Here is a 22620-nt window from a genome sequence, read left to right on the forward strand (position 1 = left end):
TTTCCAGGACAGGTTTGGTTTGGAAACCATCAAACTTTCGACTTTTAGCGCGGTTCCGAGATCTCCCTCCATCCTCTATACAAAAAAAGTGATAAAAGTCATCCACGTGCACACGCCATTAAACACCAATAAAAACGTCGCTAAAAGAATTTATCACTCTACTAACATTAATTTCCTTAATATAAACATCACGTCGCGTAACGCAAGAGGGCGGAGCACCCGTCACTTATGGTCACGTGATTGACGTTGCGTGGCTGGCGGAAGACGGCTTTGGTTGGCGGAAGTGCTAAGTGGTGCGAGGATGGTGCAGTTGCTAGAGAGGTTGTCGGCGGAGCAGTGTGTCCAGGTAAGGGAGAAGCAGATAACAGTTGAGGGAGGCGTTTTTCTTTCTGCTGCCGAATCTAGAAAGGAGGTTTAGCAGTGTCGATTGTTTTTTTTTGTGCAGTATAGTCTTTCCTGTTGGTTTTTATGTCTGGGCCTCTTTTTTTCAGTTTTACCACATAATTGTATTTTAATATTATAGGCTTTTTTATTATTTTAACTAAGTCCGTGTTTGAGCTCTGGAAGGGTTTCACTTCTCTTTTGATAATCCTTTTTGTAGTGCAATGTCAGTGTTGAGCTAGGATGCATAGGATGAGTAATGGTTTAAGAGTCACCTCCAAAAGACACCACTACTTATCTCCATTCCTCTTTCCTAGGTAGTTCAACATTCTGTGGGCCCGCTATTCAATATGGTTAAATGGGTTAAATTATGCTGTTGGGCCAAAATTCAGTGGCACTTAATTGGATAGTACCACTGAGTATTAGCACTAGGGTTGTTGCCAGATTTCCTCTATGAGAAAAAGAGGACACCTGATCCTGTCCTGTTCCGCCTTCAGCTCTGCCCCATTCCACCCTCACATGAACCTCCTTGAGCTCGGGACTATGTCTGCGCATTTGTGGATGTCGACGTGATGACATCACTCGTATGTGCGCATGCATATGATGTCATTGCATCGATGTCCATGCATGTGCAGATGCCCTCCAGATGTGGTCCTGAGGTTGGGGACTTCCAAAACCTGGCAAAACTGCTGGGTTTTGGAAATCCCTCTGGGAACCCGGACAGTCCTCTAAAAAGAGGACATGTATGGGTTTTCCTGGACGTCTGGTAACAACAATGTTATCTGATTGGTGCTGGGGGAGGACTTGGAGAAGCAAGACTAGCACTTATCTAGTGTTAGTGCATGGGCATTAAGACTATATCATATGATTAAGTCCTAACGCCTGGTTAGCTGAGTATGGTACCGAATATCTGCCACTCAGTGCTGCTACCCTGATGAATGCTAGCACTGAATATCTGGCCTAATTCTGACTAAAGTGATTATTAGCCCTGTAAAAAATGTTAACCCCAATGGGCTGAGTATCACACATAATGTGTAAAATGGTATGGTATTTATTTATTTATTTCAATTTCTATCCTGTTATCCCCAAAGAGCCCATAACAGTTTAAAGGTGTAACATACATAGTATATACTAGTTAACAGGTTACAATTTACACTAGATTAGCCATAATTTCAGTACATGTTTCTGATACAAATTTTTCTAGCTAGACACATATTTAGGATCTAATACTAATATACAGTTTACTGGTTATAATTTACCCTGGTTATTCTACAAGTGCAAGTTTTCAAGTACAAGTTTTATCCTAACTGACAAACAGACAGTTTATAGGTTGGATTTGCTTTCCTTAGGTGACACATAACAGGTTCTGGTACCAATGTACATTTCTTTGTAGTTCATCAGTCAAGGGCAGGGGTTAGGTGAAGAGGTATGTTTTTATTGCCTTCCTAAAGTTGAGGAGTCCTTCAAGGAATCTGATCTGCAGGGGCAGTCGATTCCAGTGACTCGATCTGTAGTGGGAGTAGGAATGTCATTTGGCAGTTTGCAGTTGCAGGGCACGACCAAGGGGAGTTTTGAGGCATATTTTAGCCTGGCAGCGGAGAGATTGGTTTGGTACGTACAGAGGAAGCTTAGCTATCACCTAGCCCAGTGCCATGTCGTGCAAGGATTTGAATGCTAGAATCAGGCCCTTGAAGACACAAAGTTTAGCTACAGGTAGCCAGTGAGGAGACGCTAGAGTGGTAGTATAGTAGCTGTGTTAGTCCACTTTTAAAGGTAATATAAAGCAATAAAACAAAACAAGAACATAATAAAGATAAGGTGAAGTCTTTTTTTTTTATTGGATTAACAATGCATTGTGACTTAGGGTTTTAATTTCCAATCCTCTTGCAAGTTTATTTTGCTTGTTTGTTATATTAAAGTTTCAATAAAGAAAAAAAATATATATTTCTAGTGCAATAGGTGTGTCATTCTGGACGGATGGGTAATATCCCCATGCTTGCGAGCCATGCATAAGGAATCCACTCCAGCTTTTTAATCCTTCCTCCTTTACTAGATGCTCTGCTGCCCCCTTCAGTTTTTCCTTCTGCGTATGAGCCGGAATGTTTCCTTTTTAACGAAGCTTTTAACTGAAAAAAAAAAAAAAAAAAAAAGAGGCACATTTCAGAGATCAAATAATTAATACTTGTTTTTAATTTATACCCTTCCCCCTAATTCCTTTTGTGTTTACCTTAAATGTTTCTTATTTTTATTTTATCAATTGTATTTCTTACCCCCTTTACCAATCGTGTCTATTGCATGCCTGTCTATAATTACCTAATACGTCAGTCATGTCGATCTTAAAAGTTTGTATTAAATGTTTTATTTACTTTTTTCTGTAAAGTTATTTTTATTCTGTACAACGCTTTGAAGAAACGAAAAAGCGTTTAATCAAAAATTGAATAAACTATAAACTATGTGCTCTGTTTTTCTTTATTTTTACAGTATTTTTCTTGGTATTCTGATGGATTTTGGTGCTCAGAGCTCCCCTAGTCGCAGCTCTGCCTGCGTAGAGGAGAAGCAGACTAAGGTCTGCAGCTGATAGGCTGGTTCCTCTGGGGTTCCAGTTGACCAACCTGCAGAAACCTTTTGGAGCTCAGGGTCTGTTCTCTGAGCTTTGCTCGCCTAATGCGTCGCAAGGGCCTGAGCACAGGCTGTCAGGCATCTTTTGGGGGCTCAGTGGGGTCCCACAGGATGCTACTGCATTTCGTCTCCCCTTTTTCATGTTCACAGGGGTTTGAGGTTCAGTCAGACACCTGTCAGCCTGGAAGTCTGAAGATTCAGCGCTGCAGGGGTGGTCCATTTGAGGCAGTGATTTCGTCTCCCTGATCCAACTACCTTTGGAGCTAAGGCAGGTTGCAGCACATTTTCAGCACAGGTCACAGTGAGTAAGGCTGTTACAGCCTATGAAGAAAATCAGGGGGGTTAAACCATTCCCCCCCCCCCCCATTTTTTTAGGTTTCTGCCCCTTCCTTAGATTTCCCCACCTCCAAAATTCCTAAAATCGCTGGTTTATTTTAGTTAAAGCATTTTGGTGCCATTTTTTAGTGGCAAAATGCTGCTGCAGTGGCCATCTTGGATTTCCCAGTTTATGTTTTAAAGTTCTCCAGAAGCTTCAAATCACTTTGTTTTGCCTTATTCATGCCAGGTTTGTACAGGATGCATGCCAGGATCCCCCCCCCCCACCCACGTTCCTCTCCTCCATGGGATCCGATAAGGCAACTACTCTTGCACACTTCAGGCCGCTGGCAGCGTGACTAGGTTACAGGTTCTTGAGTTGGCGGAGGGTGAGCCTTTATCCTAGCTCCTATTAGCTAGAGTCTATTAGGTAGCCTATGCTGTCTACGACATCGGAGTCATGAGCAAAATATTGGCTATTCAATCTCAAACTGCAGAATGCTGTGGATCAGGCAATAGATGGGAGATTCTACCTCTAAGACAACTCTTAGGGACAGATGTTGTTCGGAAAGGGACTGGATGATCTCATGATCAATGAGGCTGCGTCGTCCGAAATCTCTACCTGACAGCAGACCGTGAACTTCCAGATGCTCCAAGTGGTCTAATTTTCATTGCTCCAGGCGCTTTCGGCAGTTCTTAGGAGGTGCCTCCTCTCTGAGATCTTTCCAGAGAGCCAGACAAAGATTCTTAGGTCCTAGGTGGAGCCACACCTCCAGTTCTTGTTCCGCTACAACCTCCAAGAAAATGATGCCATGCCTAGAGCAGTTCCCTTGAAGATAGGGGGATGGCTCTCAGACTATGCAGACACCTGGGCACAAATCTTGTCAGACTTTCAACATTTGATAAGTTTCTGTGGCAGTCTTACCCAATTTAAAACAGAACTTCATGCTTTAATGCTGTCCATTGAGGTTGCACATAATGAAAAATAGCCGTTCACGAAAACACACTTTCACAAAGTGTGCTGTAGCTTTGAGATGAAAACAGATAACAACAAACGGAAAAAAGGAGGTTACTTGTGACATTTCATGCTACTCAAGGCTGCCTAGTGCATCTCAAAAGAACTTCCCGTTGGCGTGTAATTCAAACTGTCCTGAAACACTTTGAACAGACCTTATATCTGCTTGGATCAGCACCGTGTTACCTGCAGTGCAGACAGCATAGCCACTTATGCTATTTAATGCTGAAGATACTGGTTCAGTGGGGCCAGTAGCCTCCACCCTTTACATCTTTCTCTCCTCTTGCACATTGCATACTGATTCCCTGTCTCTCCACTTTCACTTGTGCCTCTTCATGTTCTGCTTTGACTGACTTGATTCATCTATTTCTTGTAAACTGTACAGTATAGGATATAACAGCATTCATTCATTATATTGTTGTTTCCAAGCCTTATCCCCTCTTTTACTAAGATGCGCTAACTGATTAGGACACGCTAATCGCTAGCATGTCCATAGACTAACATGCACGCATTAGTGTTTAGCACACACTAAATCGATTAACGTGTGCTAATCGGTTAGCGCTCCTTAGTAAAAGGGCCCAAGTCTTTTCTGTACTGAAACCTGGTTGAAAGAGGGAGAGGAATTGATCTTGTTCCAGTGTTTACCTGCTAATTATATAGCCTTTTCTTCCCACAGTTCTTTCTGAAGAGATGGTGCTTTCTGAAATTCCCTATCATAACCTACTCTTATCAGGAAACTATTACTTTGCCTCTACATCTCACAATTATCATTTTCTCTTGCTTTATGTTCCCCTGTTCTTAGACTCAAGCTGTTTATTACAGCTGCTTTAGATGCTGTGCTGTACTACTTTAATTTAACCATACTGGTAGACTTTAGTTCTTATATTACAGCTCCCTAAGGATATTCTTTTTCAAATATTTCTTTCTGACCTTGATCTAGTACAGCTTGTCCTGTTTTCCACCCATTCAGCAGGGCATGCCCTAGATCAGTAATCTCAAGCATGCGGTCCCCAGGGTCATATGCAGCCCCTGCAGTCCATTTTTGCAGCCATCATGTTCAGTGACCCCCGCTACTAGTGTGAGTAGAGAAAAGGATCCATGAAGCCCTGCTGGTTCATGTGTGCTTGAATGGTCACATTAATGCGCATGCATGCAGAAATACTGGTTGACTTGCCTCTTCTCATGCATGTGCTCTAGAGCTCTCTGATTCAGGAAAAAAATATTTGACTTTGATTTTGCCCATTGATTCAATGTTTCGATTCAGTTTTAGTCACTTTCTATGATACAGCTTTAAAATTAGCTGACGGGTTTATTTTTCAGTCTTTTTACCCACCCCACCCTCCTTTGCTCTCTCCAACCCCACAACGATGCTGTCATGTTTAAACAAAACACACTGTTAAGTCCTAGCTCTTGCTCACTGTCTAACACCAGCTCTGGCAGGATACACATTTTCAGATCTGAAGTATTGTAATCACAAAATAGAAAATACAATTATTTTTTTCTACCTTTTTGTTGTCTGGCTATTTTATTATTGAACATGGGAAACTGGCTACTTCCTCAGCCAACAGCTCACAAAAAGGTATGCATTTTCCTATAACAAATTATTTATTTATATTCAAATTGAAATTAAAATTCCAATTATATGCATTTCCATAAAACAAAACCTCATAATTGCCCTATTTGAGGGAGATTCTTTCACACACTGGACTTAATCGCTCCTGCTTGTGGAAGAGGATTCTCAAAAGTGCCAAGGTTGGACACTTATATACTATTGAAATAACTGATACGTCATCTCTCCAAGCTCCAATACTTTGTCAGCACATTTGTTTAGAAGGCGAGACTATTTCAGACAAAGAGAATTCCTGCGCTTTGAAAAATAATACTTTTTAAAGAAAGTATTAGTATAGAAAGTATAGAAAAAGTTAGATACATTTCTGTTAAGACTAGTTTTTTAGCCCGTTACATTAACAGGTGCTAGAATAGATGGGTAGACTTCCTTCCTTCCTTCCCTTCCTCCCTCAGCAGTAGCCCTTCTCCCTTACTTTTACCTCCCTCCTGTCTCTCTCAGGCAAGCTCTCTTCTTTTTACCTCTGGCTCCTTCACAATGCCGAACAGCCGAGGTCATGTTCCCACACGCTATCTGTGCACCTGGCAGCGGTGCCTTGACCCCTATAGGCCTGGAGATTTGCCATTCATTGAGGCTGGGGTGTGGGAGAGGGGAAGCCATTGCCGCACATGAGAAAGAGACCACCACAGGTTCCTACTGCGCTTGCGGGGGCACAGATCACGGATCCTGGACACATGGAGTTTGAAGTGCGCATGCGCGGTAAGGGTTTTATTATAGCGGATAAACTCTTACAACTTATAAAGTATGTATTTGAATATATAAAGACACTGAAGAGAGAGCCCAGAAAGGCCTTGATGACGAGAGAAGCACAGCACAATAGAGAAGTCGTGAGGATGAGATGTCTTTATTAGTAGAAGCGCTGCAAAAACTCAAAGGCTCGACACTGTTCCCATCCTATGACTTGCTCCTTCTTACTCATGACCATTAGGTTTGCTTTGGATTCCAATTTTTTTTCTCTGCTTGCTCCAAACATTGACCTGCACTTAATGATCTATTTATGTGATAGAGAAATCAGCCTTTGAGAAGACTCTTGACAAAGGCATAAATGCCGAAAGAGTCTTCACAGTGCTTCTACTAATAAAGTGAACTTTGAACTTTACACCTGTGGCTGAATTATTGACATCTCATCTTCACAACTTCTCTGTTGTGCTTTGAATATATAAAATCATATGATATGTGCTCTTAAAGAATGAATTAATAAGGGTTTATCTTTAAGGAAATCTAACTAACTAGGATCCAGAAATATATATTTATCACTTCCATAGGATATCAAACATTTACATGGAAATTTGAGGAAGAAAGTTGCTCCTACTGCCAAGACCCTAGGCTTAAGCTGTAGGAACAACTTTCTCCTAAGTTGAGGCTGCCTGGAACATCAGGAAACACATTCACTCTTTGACCACAAAACAAAGCCTGTTTTTTTTTCTCAAAATACAATTTTAGACTAGCCTGCTTTTCCATTTCTGACTTAAATACAACCACCAAGGTAACACGTTTAGATATTATATATTTTGATGATTCTAGAAATTGCGATATATCTAAACCCTTATTTAAAGTTTCATAAATATTTCTTTGATTGAGGATAATTAGTGACAATTGATATAATTGGCCAATAAGCCTATTCCTAATGGAGAATATGGTTTGTCATGTATAATTACTTTTGTTAAGGTATCGAGCGGCACCAATAATGTGGACTTTATCATTGGAAAAAAGTCTAATTTGTGTTTTCTTTTTTTGTTAATGTAGATATTCCTGTATTTTGTCATCTATGTATGTAACAAATATTAAATAAAACATATAAAAAAAATGAATTAAATAACACTTTCTGACACCACTATTGAATTTTTCTGTCCCAATAAAACTGAGTTTACCAAAGGAATGCAAAGCATGGTTCTTTAAGAGAGGGTATCCTATCTTTAAACAGTGCCTTTTTTATAGGCAAGCAAAAGATCCTTATTCTAAAAAGACAGAAGTATGCATTATTGAATAGTGACAATAATTTTACCCTTAGAAAAATATATGAAAATATATTTCATGGGCAGCATGTCCTTAGTACTGGATTGTAATGCAAGCTAATTAGCCTTTACCGCTCTACCCATTGTTTATTAAAGAAGTATAAAACATGCTCTAAACGGAAATGCTCCTTCATTATGACCATTACAGGCTTAAAAATATATTGCATAGAAAAGGAAAAAACCCTTATTAGAGATAGACTTCTAAAGAAAATGTATACTAGAGATTAGATCCAAATATCTTTCTAATACTTGAAACACAGCATGGTCTTCTAACTAAGCCAGTGTCTCAAACTTTCTTTAGCCGGGGTACACTAAAGATAGTGGACATGGCTCGAGGCACCCGGTCGTCACCCTGATGACATCACACGCATGCATGACATCATCACATCGACGTCCGCGTATGTGCAGAGGCCTTCCAAACGGGCCCTGAGACGCCAATAGGGGGTGCCAACAGGCGCCGGCTGATTGCCTACAGCAGTCTTTCTCAACTACTTTAAGCTAAGTACCCCCTAAGTTTAACAAATATCAGCTGAGTACCCAACCACAGACCATTTTCTTTAATCTCTTATTGTCGTACTGCAATAGTTCCATTTTATAGAAACTTCAGCCTTGAAATATAGCATTGGTATTACAGGAGTAAAGTTCAATACACATAAGATTGGGACTTGGGGTGATTGTATCTGGCGAGTTTAAATTAGGGCTATACATTGATTAAAATGTTTAATCGCATGATTAATCATAATTAAAATTTTTAATTGCATGATGAATCACATAAAGCGCCCCCTCACAATTCCTCCTGTATAGTGCAATATATACATAGCAGATGTAAATTCTCAAAACTGACACATTTCAATTTAATTGTCCCATAGAAAGGCAGTATATCAAATCCCATTACCCCCCTTACTAAACTAAAAATTAAATAATTTATCTTATCTTTATTGTCTGGTGATTTTATCTTTCTAATCATAAGAACATAAGAGTAGCCATACTGGGTGAGACCAATGGTCCATCTTGTCCAGTATCCTTTTTTTAATCCAAGTCACAAGCAGCTGGCAAAAAGCCAAATAGTAGCACCGATCCCAAGCCTATCACTGGCTTCCCCATATCTATCTCAATAACAGGCTATAGACTTTTCCTCCATGAACTTGTTCAAACCATTTTTAAACCCATGTACATTAACCGCTGTTATCATATCTGCGGTTATCATATCCTCTATTGATTATTATTCAAGTGAAGAAGTGTTTCTCCTATTGGTTTTAAAATTATTTCCCTATAACTTTGAGTGTCTCATAGTCTTTTTTGTAATTTTTTTGATGGAGTTCCACAACTCTGGTTCTGCTTCTCTGTGCTTGGTCTGTTCATTCTTATTTTTTTTTTTTTTTTGTCCTCTTTACTTCCTGCCCTTTATCAATCTTTCACGATCAACTTTTCTTTCATTTTTCTTCCTCCTTTTCAAATCTAATTTTGTCTCTTCTCTTCCCTGCCTTTCATGGACACAATCATCTCCTTCCTTTTCCTTTCCTTTACTTGGGTATCCTTTCTTCCCTTCTCTCCTTTCTCCCTCTCCCTTCTATTCTGTGCTCACCATTTCTCTCCTTCTCCCCTCTGTCACCATCTCTCTTGTTTTTTACATCCCTATTTCCATAATCTGGCCCTCTCAAACATCACCCTACTCCCCCGTCTTTACCTCTTTCTCCCATCAAATCTTCCTGTACTCCTCTTCTCTCCCTCCCCTGGTCAGGTCTCTGTCTTTCTTTCTCTGCCTGCAGTGCTAATGATTTAAAGTAGAGCAATGCCAGCTCCAGTCTCTTGCTGTCTCTTCAGTCCCTGCTACACCAGAACAGCTGATGTAACTTCTTGTTCCGTTGTAGCAGAGACTGAAGGCAGTTAGCCTGCTGGCAGTACTCTACTTTTATTGCTAGCACTGTTGGCAGATTATGAAATGTCAGAGGAAAGGTGGATATAGTGGGCTGTGGTGGCAGCATCAGGTGGCAGGTAGCGGTGGCCGCAGCTGCAGGCAAGTGGCGGGCAGCAGCAAAGTCGCTCTTCTGGGAGGGCAGTGGTGGCAAGGCAGCTCTCCAGGGAGGGCAGTGGCTGTATGGGTAACTCTGGGATTGGGGGTAGCAACAGCAGAGAGGCAGCTCTAAGCCAACGTTCCTCTAATGTTGTCTTCTGCCTGACTTCACTTCCAGTGGAGCACACCGGAAGTAATATCAGTTGATAAAGAATGCCGCTACTGTGAAGGAAGGTTAATCCTGTAAACTTTTTTTTTTAACATCATTAACACGTTAATTGCATCATTAACTCGTTAATTGTTCAGCCCTAGTTTAAATTAATCATATGGTTAGATAAAGTGATGGAAAAAGCCAGAAAGATGCTAGGGTGTATAGGGTAGAGAAATGACAAGCAGTAAAAAGAAGGCAATTTGGTGAGATCTCATTTGGAGTACTGCATGAAGTTTTGGAGAAATATATATTAAAAAAAATTATGCACCAACTGGGAATGGTCTATAGGGCTGTCTTCATCAAGCATATAAAAAAATATTTAAATATATATGTGAACTTTTTATCTTTTCTTGCCAAACATTTAGATACCTCCTAGGTATAAATACACAGGAGATGGGGCCTCTTTCAATGAAAAGGAGACCTTGGTTAGAAGGAGGACAGACCTCACAAAGTACCACATCAGACGCACAGGTGTGAAACCATTTTCATGTACTGAATGTGGTAAAAGCTTCATTTGGAAAGGAACACTCACCATACACCAGAGACCCCATACAGGAGTAAAGCTGTACAAATGCACTGAGTGTGGTAAAAGCTTTAGTAAAAAAGGTAACAATGATAATACACCAGAGAATGTGCTCTGGAATGAAACCCTTTTCATGTGCCAAGTGTGGTAAAAATTTCATTTGCAAAGAAGACACTCACAGACATAAGACTATCTACACAGGACTGTAACAACGTTTCAAAACATCTGTGGTTCATGATCAGTCAGTGGAAAATTGGTTAAAGCTACTGCCTTGGTACCCTGAGGTGTGGGTTTGAACCCACACTGCTCCTTGTGACCCTGGGCAAGTCACTTAATTCCTCCACTGTCCCAGGTACATCAGCCAGATTGTAAGCCTGCTGGGATAGACAGGGAAAAATGCTTGAGTACCTGAATAAATTCATGTAAACCGTTCTGAGCTTCCTTGGGAGAATGGTATAGAAAATTGAAAAATAAATAAATGAAGGTTCTTAAAGGTGAAAGAGCATAGGACTTGGGAGTAATCTAAGAAATGTTATTTTTTTAAAAAAGGTCAGTGGATGCATGAAACTGCTTTCAGTGGAGGTGGTGGTAATGAGGACTATCTGAATTTCAGAGGGGGGACAAGCACAAAGGATCTCTGAGGGAGAGGAAGGCATTGTGGAGAGAAGGAGTTGATTTGGATGGGCAGATTGTATGGTCTTATTGTGTTCTCTCTGTATAAGTCAATATGTGGGAGGCTGAGAATGGAGGTGTCATAACTTTTTGCAATTATGTGGTGTTTAGTGATTTTTTTTTCATATAGCATATATTTTATTTTAGAGCACTAGCATGGAATATAGATATAGATCATAATGTGATTCTTTATTTTATATTTTTAAGAACTATGTTGTAAAACAATGCATAGAACCAAAACAAAGATTAAAAAAACCCACAGAAAAAAATAAGAAATATGGGGTAGAATTAATTAATAATCAATTATTAATAATCAAAAATCACAACCTCTTATTCATTATTACAAAAGAAGGAGGTAAAGTTGAACCTTCTCATCATTTCTTAACGCACATTTATCAGTTTAACAGTGGTGAGACCTCAGATATTCTTAACCCAACTCATTATAGAGCAGCAAAAGCTAGTCGATCTCCACCTCCAACCCAATGTAAACTTTTTTCATATTTGAACTAAAAAAAAAAAAATAATAATAATAAATATCATAAATATTTCATAAATACTGTAAATGTGGAACTTAGTTTCAAATAGCAATGAGGCTTCAGCTCAATCACGTTCCCAACGGGGCCCGTTTCGCCCTTGGCTTCCTCAGGAGATCATGTGAAACAATTGTGTATAACTGTGTTCCAACCACATTTAACATACAATCACCTGAAAACAAGAAGGTAATCGGCCAACCACCTTCATGCCTATCCAAACCTCCTACCCACATGCAGCACAATAAACACACTCTAAACTGATTCATTATTCATTGCAAAGCCTGCAACACTGGAGGACCGGATATAAACTTATCATAAGTTCTAACAGTACTCCCACAGAAAAAACTTGTGCTATCCACCATTCAAATCGCCCAATCCAACAAACAAAGATCAATACAATGAACTCACTGGCAGGACGCTCTGTTCCGCTTATGTTATTGCATTGCTCTAAATCGTCATCCTCTTTGGGATTACTGCTCCAAAATTCCATTGAAAATTTTTCCTTTAATGGCGCTGGCGTGCATAGACGCCGCGGCAAAATTAGAGAACCGCCCATGCTAAAAGCTCAACATATCACAATGCTCCCATATCAGCAACCAATCAACAAACACCACTCTCTTACAAATCCAATCATTCCCTCAATGTCATCCACTAATTATAACCCACCTATTGACCATATGCTCCCACAAACAAATCATTTAGATTATTCCAAAAAATAAATGAAAAACAAACAAAAACAATTTATAACAGAGTCAAAAGAATATCTTCCATTCACCTGCCCAATTCAAACCTACAGGTGTTAAAAGAATGTAAACGATAGATCCAGCGTTGTTCACACTGGGTCAAATATCTGTCCAAATCACCTCCTCTACTCCCCACTCTAACAGAGTCGATAGCAGATACCCTAAAACATTCAAAGCTATGTCCAGTCTCTTGACAATGTTGAACAATGGGGGCACCAAACTTCTTGGTCAGAACTGCTGACCTATCCTATATACTTGGATATAAGTCAATCTGAATATAAGTTGAGACCCCATTTTCCCCCCAAAAGGAAGAAAAATGGTTGACTCGAATATAAGTTGGGCGGCTTTATATTCAAGTGCCCTGCCCTGTCAGGCTCTGTACCCAGCTCCCTTTCTGCCAGGCACTGCACCCAGCACCCTTCCCTCCCTTCCCTGTCAGGCATTGCACCCATCCCCCTTCCTTCCTTCCAACCCTCCGCTGTCAGGAATTGCACCCAGCCCCTTTCCTTCCTTCCCTCCCTCCCCTGTCAGACTCTGTACGCAGCACCCTTCCTGTCAGGCATTGCAGACAGCCCCCTTCCTTCCCTCCCTCCCCTGTCAGACTCTATACCCTCCCTAACTCCCAGGCTCTGCACCCTGCCGCCCTCCCTGTCCTAGACTCGGGCTCATACCTCTACTGATGATCGTCGGTGGAGGTGCAGCGGGCAGAAGTGAACTTTCCAAGTTCCTGCCCCACTTTTAACAGGCTTCTGTGAGTGTCTTCAGCCGCGCTGAGAAGCACGAACAGGCGCACGATTTTGCGCTGCTGATCAGTGCTGAGCGGCTTCCTTAATGGCTCCTGTGAATTCTCACACTGAGCAGAAGCGCAAAATTGCGCACCTGCTCGTGCTTCTCAGTGCAGCCGAAGACACTCACAGAAACCTGTTAACAGAGGGGCAGGAACTTGGAAAGTTTGCGCCTGCCCGCTGCACCTCCACCGACGATCATCAGTAAAAGTATGAGCCTGAGTCTAGGACAGGGAGGGCGGCAGGATGAATGGCGGGGTCCTGCAAAAATTTTGGAAGGGGTGTGTATTGGCTCGAATATAACCCAGGACCCCCATTTTTGGGCCCATTTTTGGGCCCAAAAATCCCGATTTATATTCGAGTATATACGGTATGTTCAGTGACCCTGACACTCAAAGATCGAGTAGTCTTCCCTATGTACGATTTTTTACAACTGCATATTAGCACATAAACAACATTGGAAGACTTGCAGGTGGTAGAATGACTTAACTTATACACCTTATTATCATAAGGGTTAAAGAAAGAGTCACATTCTAAAGTGATGTCACATGTCTTACACATTCCACATCTTCTATGCCCCCCTGTCAACATAGGTTCCGAGACTGAAGGGAACATGGCTTGACTCAAAAGTTCCTTCAAATTCTTGCCTCGTGAAAACACTATTCTAAGATCTGTGCCCCTCAAAGCAGGATGACATTGCAATTCCTCAATTTCTTCTTCTAAGATCAGTGCATAGAGCCAGCTTATTATCGTTATATCAGAACTGGGTATATTACTTTGTAGATATGAATTTGCCAATAAAATGTTCTATTTGCATGAGAGTTTCAGTATAACGGTCTTCATGTGCAAGCTATTGATGTGGTTAGGTCCAGTTAATGCTATTAATGACCTTTTGAAACCCTTTCATTTTATTCTGTCATAATCTGTTGCCCAGTAATTCAGTTTGAAATTTCATTTGATGATCATCTGAAAACTGGCTTGGGTCTAATACTGCCAAATCAAGAAAGTTAAGCTGTAGCATCAAAGATATTATGAACAGTTGCCAAAAAGTAAGATTTGGTGCATCATCTTTTGACATGACAAGCATATCTAAATGTTGATACCTGATATGGCTGACCCACTTAGCATTATGAGTTTATATTTGTAAAATATCAACACATTTTTTTTTCATGTTGTAAAAGTATTTGGCTGCTGACTCAATAAATTTCTACTAAGATGCATTTAAACAATACATGCGAGACCGTGGATAGATTAGAGATTAGGAACATCAGGTGTGAAGGTCAGCCTGAGTCAGGTTACTAGAAATGTAATGTAATGTAATGTAATTTATTTCTTATATACCGCTACATCCGTTAGGTTCTAAGCGGTTTACAGAAAATATACATTAAGATTAGAAATAAGAAAAGGTACTTGAAAAATTCCCTTACTGTCCCGAAGGCTCACAATCTAACTAAAGTACCTGGAGGGTAATAGAGAAGTGAAAAGTAGAGTTAGAGGAAAAATAAAAATAAAATAAACATTTTAACAAGACCTCATTGATCTATGTGGAATATGAAATGTGGAATATGTAAACAAAATCTGCATGTTGTTGTCATGCAGAATTTCTTTTCTGTGTTTTGGTTCTCTGCCCTGTATCTTTAAACTAAATGGGGACGCGTATCAATTTATTTTTACTACAGGGGACGTTTCAAGGATTTTTACTACAGGCAGCCACCCTAACACCTGAACAAATATTCATATTGTAAACCTGCCAGCTAAAGAAAACACTTAGGACCCCTTTTTCAAAGCTGCAGTACCAAGTCCCAGAATAGCAATGCAGCCCATAGGAATTGAATGGGCAGTGTCACATTTGCCATGAAGGAATCACTAACAGCTTTGTAAAAGAGACCCTTAGTGTAATGATGTCACAAGAGAAAATTAGAAAATTCCAGGAAAAACTTTTCTTTATCACATTTTGACATTTGTTTTTAGTTCCTTCATAAAATAATTGATGGCATATGTGGTCGCACACAACCGCAGTATCAGGACTATGGCAGCTTATGGAATTTGACTGAATGGCTTGAAGTTCTTGAAGAAATAGCAACCTTATTCAAAATGATGGTTGGTCAAAATATGTCTGAAGAAGAGGTAAGCAAATTGTACATTTAACATAACTTGGTATATAACATATCAGTTTTGTTACTAGGATGTGATTGAACTCTGAGGACTTTCTTAGAGATCAGACTCCACAGGTGACCCTTGAGGGAAGGAATGCTGACCTAGTGCCTAACTCTCAGTAAGCCTGGCTCTAAGACAGAGGTTGTAGAGGCTCAGCATTAAAGATAATTTTCACAGCAACCTGCGAACTGCATATATAATTTGCATATATTTGCTTCAGGGGAGAGCTGTTGACTAAAAAGCTTCTTTGGATCTGTTTAGGACAGACCCTAATGTAACTCAATGTAAACCGCCTTGAACTCGCATGGGTATGGCGGTATATAAAAATAAACTATTATTATTATTATTATTATTATTATTATTGAGGCTTTAGGGAGTAGTAAGTGATAGAGAGGCCTGGAAAACTCTTAAAGTCAGGCCAAGTGTGTTATATTTCATGGGGGTGTGAATCCTCTCACCTAACTGAAAAGCGCTCCTTGAGGAGAGACCTCTGGCTGATTTCAGCCTCTTAGTTTGAGACTGAACTCTGAGGATTTTCTTTTAGATTATGCTCCACAGGTGACCCTTAAGGTTAATTCCCACCTGCCTACTCCAAGGCAGAGCTTTTTTTGGCTCTTCAGCCAACAGGAATAGGACATTGCTTTGGTAGGATTTTTCTGTTTTCTTCCAGGTGTAAGTACTTCTGCAATCATATTATGGCTTTGTAACATTGTGTCACCAAAGCTGCTGCTCAGGTTACAGCTTTTGTCTCTGTGCAGATAGAAAATGTTATCCAGGCAGAGGGAGTGTCTTTAGCTTGAATCCCTCATTAAGGAAGTAAAGGAACTGAGAGAGGAGGTGATAAGACTGAGAAGCATCTGTGAGAATGAGAGGTACATCAATGAAATGGTTCATGAGGCATCAAAAATCTCCAGCAGTGGGGAAGAAGAGGCTGTGCTAAGTGAAGACAGCTGGACTCAGATTATGGAACACTGCAAGATTGGTACTGTGACTCCACCCGCCCTTGAGCTGAAGAAAAGGTATGCTGCCGTGGAAGTGGAAGAGATGAGAGCATTCCAGGGAGAGGAAGGACCAGAGCTTGAAATCCCTAAAATTGCTGGATCCATGACCACTAGGAGGCATAAGGCAGTGGTGGTTGGCGATTCCCTTCTGAAGGGTACAGAAGCTTCCATCTGCATACTAGACATGATGTTCCAGGAGGTAAGCTGTCTACTTGGCGCTAAAATCCGAGATTGCCAAGACTCATCAAGCATGATGACTATTATCCGATGCTGCTCATCCACATTGGCTGCAGGCAGTTAAAGCTATGTAGTATCTAGAGAGAAGTCTTATACTTAGTTTGTACTGTCTCCATCTTCTGGAAGGGAGAAAATACACTATATTTCTATTATGTAGTAGAATTAAAAATAAACCCAATCAATCTGGTAAGAAATGCCACCTCCAATGTAAAATCTGAAAAGATCTTGTAAAATCAAGCTGGTAGTATAGAAACATGATAGCAGATAAAGGCCAAATGGCCCATCTAAGACTTTCCATCCACAATAACCATTATCTCTTTCTCTTTCTGAGTGAGCCCACGTGCCTATCCCAAGCCCTCTTAAATTCAGACATAGTCTCTTTTCCACCACCTCTTCCGGGAGACTCTTCCATGCATCTATCACCTTTTCCATAAAAAAGTATTTCCTCAAATTATTCCAGAGCTTCTCACCTCTTAACTTCATCCTATGCCCTCTCACTGCAGAGTTTCCTTTCAAATGAACGAGGCTCAACTTGTGCACATTTATATTATGTAGATATTTAAATGACTATCATATCTGCTCTCTCCCATTTTCCTCCAAAGTATGCATATTGAGATCTTTAAGTCTGTCCCCATATGCCTTATCACGAAGACCACACACCATTTTAGTAGCCTTCCTCTGAACTAACTCCATCCTTTTTATATCTTTTTGAAGGTGCGGCCTCCAGAATTGTACACAATATTTTAAATGAGGTCTCACCAGAGTCTTATACAGAGGCATAAATACCTCCTTTTTTCTACTGGCCATACCTCTCCCTATGCAACCTAGCATCCTTCTAGCTTTCGCCGTCACCTTTTCAACCTGTTTGGCTACCTTAAGTTCATCACATACAATCACACCCAAGTCCCGATCTTCCGTCATGAACATAAGTTCTTCACCCCCTAAACTGAAAGCAGGGTATAAATATTATGGGCCTGATTCTGTATATAGCACCAAAGAATCAGCATTGACTAGAACAGCACTTAGCACAATTCAAGTACATTGCATAACTTTTAGGGATACCCATTTAGGCTAGCAAAAACCAGACCTAAATGCCTGTGCCTAAGTTGTGTGTGGTTTGAGTGTATTCTATAACAGTGCACATAAGTTTTATGAATGCCCATGATCTGCAAATGCCCCTCCCCTGACCACACCTTTTCAAATTCACACCCTAGAATTGGTGTATTTTTATTGAACCCACTTTCCAAATTATGTGCATAACTTTTAATTAGTGCCTCTTAGTATTAGTTATGAGGTATTACCAATTATTGGTGCTGATTAGGCCAATTAAGTTGTGCATGCAAATTATGTGTATGCACCAAATTGCATGTACAACTTAAGGTACCATAAAAAGAATTTGGGGGTGAATGTCCCTGTCAAATTCTATTTAGGTAGTAAAGATTCATGAAGGGCCATGACATGCCAATAATCAGGAAATAAAGTTTCCTTAGCAACAGCAGCAGATGAATCCAGAGACCAGTGGGTCAGCAGGTGGAGATAGAGAAACTGATTAACAGATGGTCCTATTGGCTGGCACGCCTCCTGCATCTTCAGTATGCTCTATCTCCCAGCAGGTGATGGTCACTATTCAACTAGCTCTTGGATTCTGGCTGTGACTGGAAAATTATTTTCTCCTGTTGAGGTTTCTCTTCAGTGAGATGGCAATTTTATTTCTCCTGTTCAGGTTTCTCTTCAGTGAGACAGGGGTGTCCGGCTGAACGGTGCCGACTTTAAGGGTTAAACCTGGGCCCCCCCAGGTCCCTGCCTCACCCTCCCTCCAATGATAGAGGGTCTGACTGGGTCTCGATTTTTCTTCTTTCCCTTCAATGTAAAAAAAAAAAAAGACCACAGTGACTATTAAACAATTCTGTCCTCGTAGTGCTGAGCAACCGGCATCTCCCGGCACTATCAAAAAAGTTGTGAGTATATGTTTTATTTGCACTTCTTTTCTGGTTTCTGGTTGTGGTGGAGCTGCGGGTTCGGTGTGAGTCTACAGAAGGAATAAGTTTTTTATCAAACGCTATATTTTGTAGAGTTGTGGAAATGGTTTAGTGACTGACAAGTAAATTTACATTTGTATGAAGTTTATTTAGTAAAGGGCTTCGGATGTATGGATAGAGCTCTGTTGACAGAACTAGTGCCTTCCCGCATGTTGTAGGTGCGCACTTGTTTTCATACTCTGGCAGCAGCGCCACAGCGGTAGTGGGATTTCTCCCTGAGGTGGACTTTGCTTGGCAGTTCCCGCGGCCGGGTGGAGGTAAATATTTGGATGGCTCCAGGTGTGTTCTTCCCATAGCCGGTTCCTTACTGAGTGCAAGAGGCATGTCCTTATTTTCCTAAGTTGAGAACGAAGCAGCATTCCTTTATTTCTCTCTAATGTTAATTTTAAGCATTTTATTCCATGATAGTGGGAAAAATATTTTAATGGTTGGTTCCGGGTAGGTTTTTAATGCTGATAGAGCCAGCTCATTTCAGCATGAAACAGGCATGCGCTTGGGTCTCCAGCGCTAGTGGAGCGCCGCAGTGTTCACGGAGTTTATTTTGCAGTTGACTTAGGTCACTATCCTGGGACTTCCCTGTTTTCGGGGTTCTACGCGTCAGGAGTGTTTCAACAGTTTTTGCCTCTGTTGCTGTGATATACCTTGTGTGTGTGTTTCCCCACTCTCTGCTTGAAAAGAGTTAACTACTTTAATTGCGACTATACTGTTATGCCTCATGGTGCTTAAGATAGAGATTCTGCCCTGTGCTCAGCCGCCCAATCTCGTTTTTTTGCCGTTATGGGTTGGCAGAAGGCAAATCGCTGTACAGTGATGTCAGCGGCATGAGAGTACCTTGTGTTTCATATGGGTATCTTCTTGTCTCTCGGTATCCCTGAAGGATGAGTCTATGTAGGTTTAGAGGTTTTCTTCTTCTTTGTGCCTCTGTGCAGCACTGTGTGTGTCTGGTAGCACTAAAGCGCTGTGTGTGTCTGGTAGCACTATAGAATTGATTCCTGAATTGTCTTTTCTATTTCTAGTGTGCCAGGGACTACAAGTTTCAAAGCTTCTCGCACAGATTTCTCAGGTTTCCATCTTCTCATGGCACCTGCTAGACAGTTCCTCAAACTGGCAGGAAGAGCTGTGTGGCTCCTTCTAACCAGGGACAGGTTACCTATTCTCCCAAACCCACAGAGTAGCAAATGGCTATGTGGCTGTTGGAATCATCCCTGAAGCTCTCTTTAGGGATGTGAGTTTTATCTGATAATAATTAGGGTGCAGATTGTTTCCCATGGGGCGGTCAATGCAGCTTCTAGATTACATCTAGTACGTCTTCACTTTAAAGGCAGTAAATTTTTAGCTAACATTACATGGATTTAGTACAGTTTTCAGAATTCCAACATACTCCATCTTACATCACAAAGCTGGATTTTTTTCTGGGAAAGTTTCTTTCTTCTTCCAGAATTTACAGCTCTAGTCCAGTCATTCCCCGACTGTCTGCTCTTCATTCTGAAGGGGTCTTCACTTCCTCTGTTAACTCTTTATGCTTTCTCATGAGGGGGGAGACACTATGATGTCAGGTCAGGGGGCTTTGGGAATTTTTCAGGATGCTTACAACTTTGAATCCTCCTTCCATTTCAGATTCTTTCTTAGAGTGACCATGTATTGAGCTTCCAAAGGCTACGTTCGTGCAAGACCCCTTTTAAGTGTTACTGGTACTCGGGGCAGTAGTTTTAGTTCTTCCGGAACTAAGGGAAGTTATTCCATTTACTTCATAGTGCCTAAGATGGGGGAATTGGTCAGAAGGGGACTGGATCTCATTCTGGTAAATTAGTTTCTCAGAGTTAGACATTTCCAGAGAAAAACTGTGAGAATATTTACAATTTCCCTATGGACACCGAATTTGCACTATCTTCGCTAATTTCATCGAGCAGTGCTGTCAGTTTTGGCAGATGCCATTTGGCTTAGCCATGGTTCCATGAACATTTTAGAAAATGAGGGCAGTAGTGGCATTATCCCAGGACAAGCAGGCAGCATATTCCCACACATGGGTGACGTCACCGACGGAGCCCCGCAGCGGACAGCCTCGAAAGCAAACTTGCTTGAAGATCTCGAAGTTTCGAGTGCTGCACCGCGCCTGCGCGCGTGCCTTCCCGCCCGAACTAGGGGGCGCATCTCCTGAGAGGATCCTCAGTTCGTTTATTTCCGCGGAGACAAGAAGACACGTTTTCTTTCTCTGCAGCATTGCCTTCTCATCACCGCGGCTGTTTCTTTAATTTTAAGTCGGTCGCTGTGTATATTTCCTCTTTTTATTTTCTTTTTACTTATAAAAAAAAAAAAAAAAAAGTTATTCTTTTTTCTTTCAGTTCGGCCGTCGAGCTTTGGGCCTAGGCCTAGGCTCCTTCGTTCGACACGGACTTTATTTTTTCCATGTCCCGGCCTCTTACCGGGTTTAAACGCTGTCGACAGTGTAATCGGGTGATTTCGGTCACCGATCCCCACTGCCGTTGTTTACAGTGCCTGGGTTCCTCTCATTCCCCAGAAGATTGTCATCGCTGCTTTACCCTCACTCCACGAGCTTTTCGGCGGCGTTGTGCTCAATTTTTCCAACTTTTTGGTATGGAGCAATCTTCGGAGCCGGCCTCGACCGTGGCGGCTGCTCCGGTCTCGAAGGCCTCGACTCCGACGACTTCGACGCCTGTGGTCTCGAAGGCCTCGACCCAGACTCCGGCTGGAGTTTCGGTCTCGAAGGCCTCGACCTCTTCTCCTTCGTTGACTTCGAAGACGACGACTTCCACGAAGCCTTCTACGGGGGGTAAGTCTCCGAGTTCTCTTTCAGGTGCCGTATCCAAGAAGCCACCAGAGTCCTCGGCGCGACCACTTTCAAAGCGTACCTCCAAGATAAGGGAATACTCACCTTCGAGGTCGCCCTCTTCGGAGCGTACTGCTGCACATACGAGGTCAGAACCTTCTGTCTCGGTGCCGATGCTGGAGGACATGTTAAAATCTATCCTCACCTCTCAAATTACTTCTTTAGTGGCTCAACTGGTCCCGTCCTCGACCTTGCCTCGAGTTGACCAGCCTGTGACTCAACCGGAGCTTCCAGTCTCTCGAAGCCGATCCCGGACACCGAAAAACATTTCTTCATCGGAGTCGTCTCCGGGCTCACCTCCTCCGAAGCATCGGTCGAAACATTCGAGACATGGGACCTCCAAGCTTCGGAGGGAATCTTCGCCGTTGGATACCGAAGCTTCTTTGTCTCGTTCTTCGAAGACGAAGCAGGGTTCTCGACATCGAGCCTCCACTCGAAGCCCTTCTCGATCCAGAACCCCATCGAAGCCAGTCCGTCGGGACAGTTCTCCACATACCTCGACTCAGTCTGTGCCTCGTACACCGGGTACTTCTCCATCCAGGGGTCTGAAGAGAAAACATTCTCTTACTCCACTTCACAGTACAGCTTCTTCTCCCACTGTGCGTATGGAATCAGACATTTCCACATACTCTAGAGAGGATTCTCCATCCTACTCAGTACAACACAAATCTCGCAGTGGCTCTCCTGAAGAATCATCTGACCCAAAATCAGTTTCTTTTGCCAAATTTATCTTTGATATGGGCCAGGCCCTCAAGCTGGACCTTCATTCAGACTCTAAATATACTCCTGAGTACTTGGCGGACATGGAGCTTCCCCATCCTCCTAAAGAGTCACTCAGATTGCCTATGACTCCTGTTCTCCAGCAGACCTTCACTCGCAATATGG

General features: G+C 41.7%; 1 protein-coding gene across 2 annotated transcripts in view; it reads left to right on the top strand.

Annotated features, from left to right (window-relative positions):
- Nucleotides 1-212: 212 nt before the first annotated feature.
- The window catches only part of COMMD8 (COMM domain containing 8), a 46674-nt gene continuing 24266 nt past the window's right edge, over nt 213-22620 (top strand). For both annotated transcript variants that reach the window (XM_033946112.1, XM_033946121.1), the window contains exons 1-2: nt 213-346; nt 15425-15580. In XM_033946112.1, the coding sequence (XP_033802003.1) occupies nt 302-346; nt 15425-15580 (201 nt within the window). In that variant the 5' untranslated portion in view covers nt 213-301. The remainder of the gene's footprint in view (nt 347-15424; nt 15581-22620) is intronic.

The sequence above is a fragment of the Geotrypetes seraphini genome, chromosome 1 (genome assembly GCF_902459505.1).
Source record: "Geotrypetes seraphini chromosome 1, aGeoSer1.1, whole genome shotgun sequence".
Lineage (NCBI taxonomy): Eukaryota > Metazoa > Chordata > Amphibia > Gymnophiona > Dermophiidae > Geotrypetes > Geotrypetes seraphini.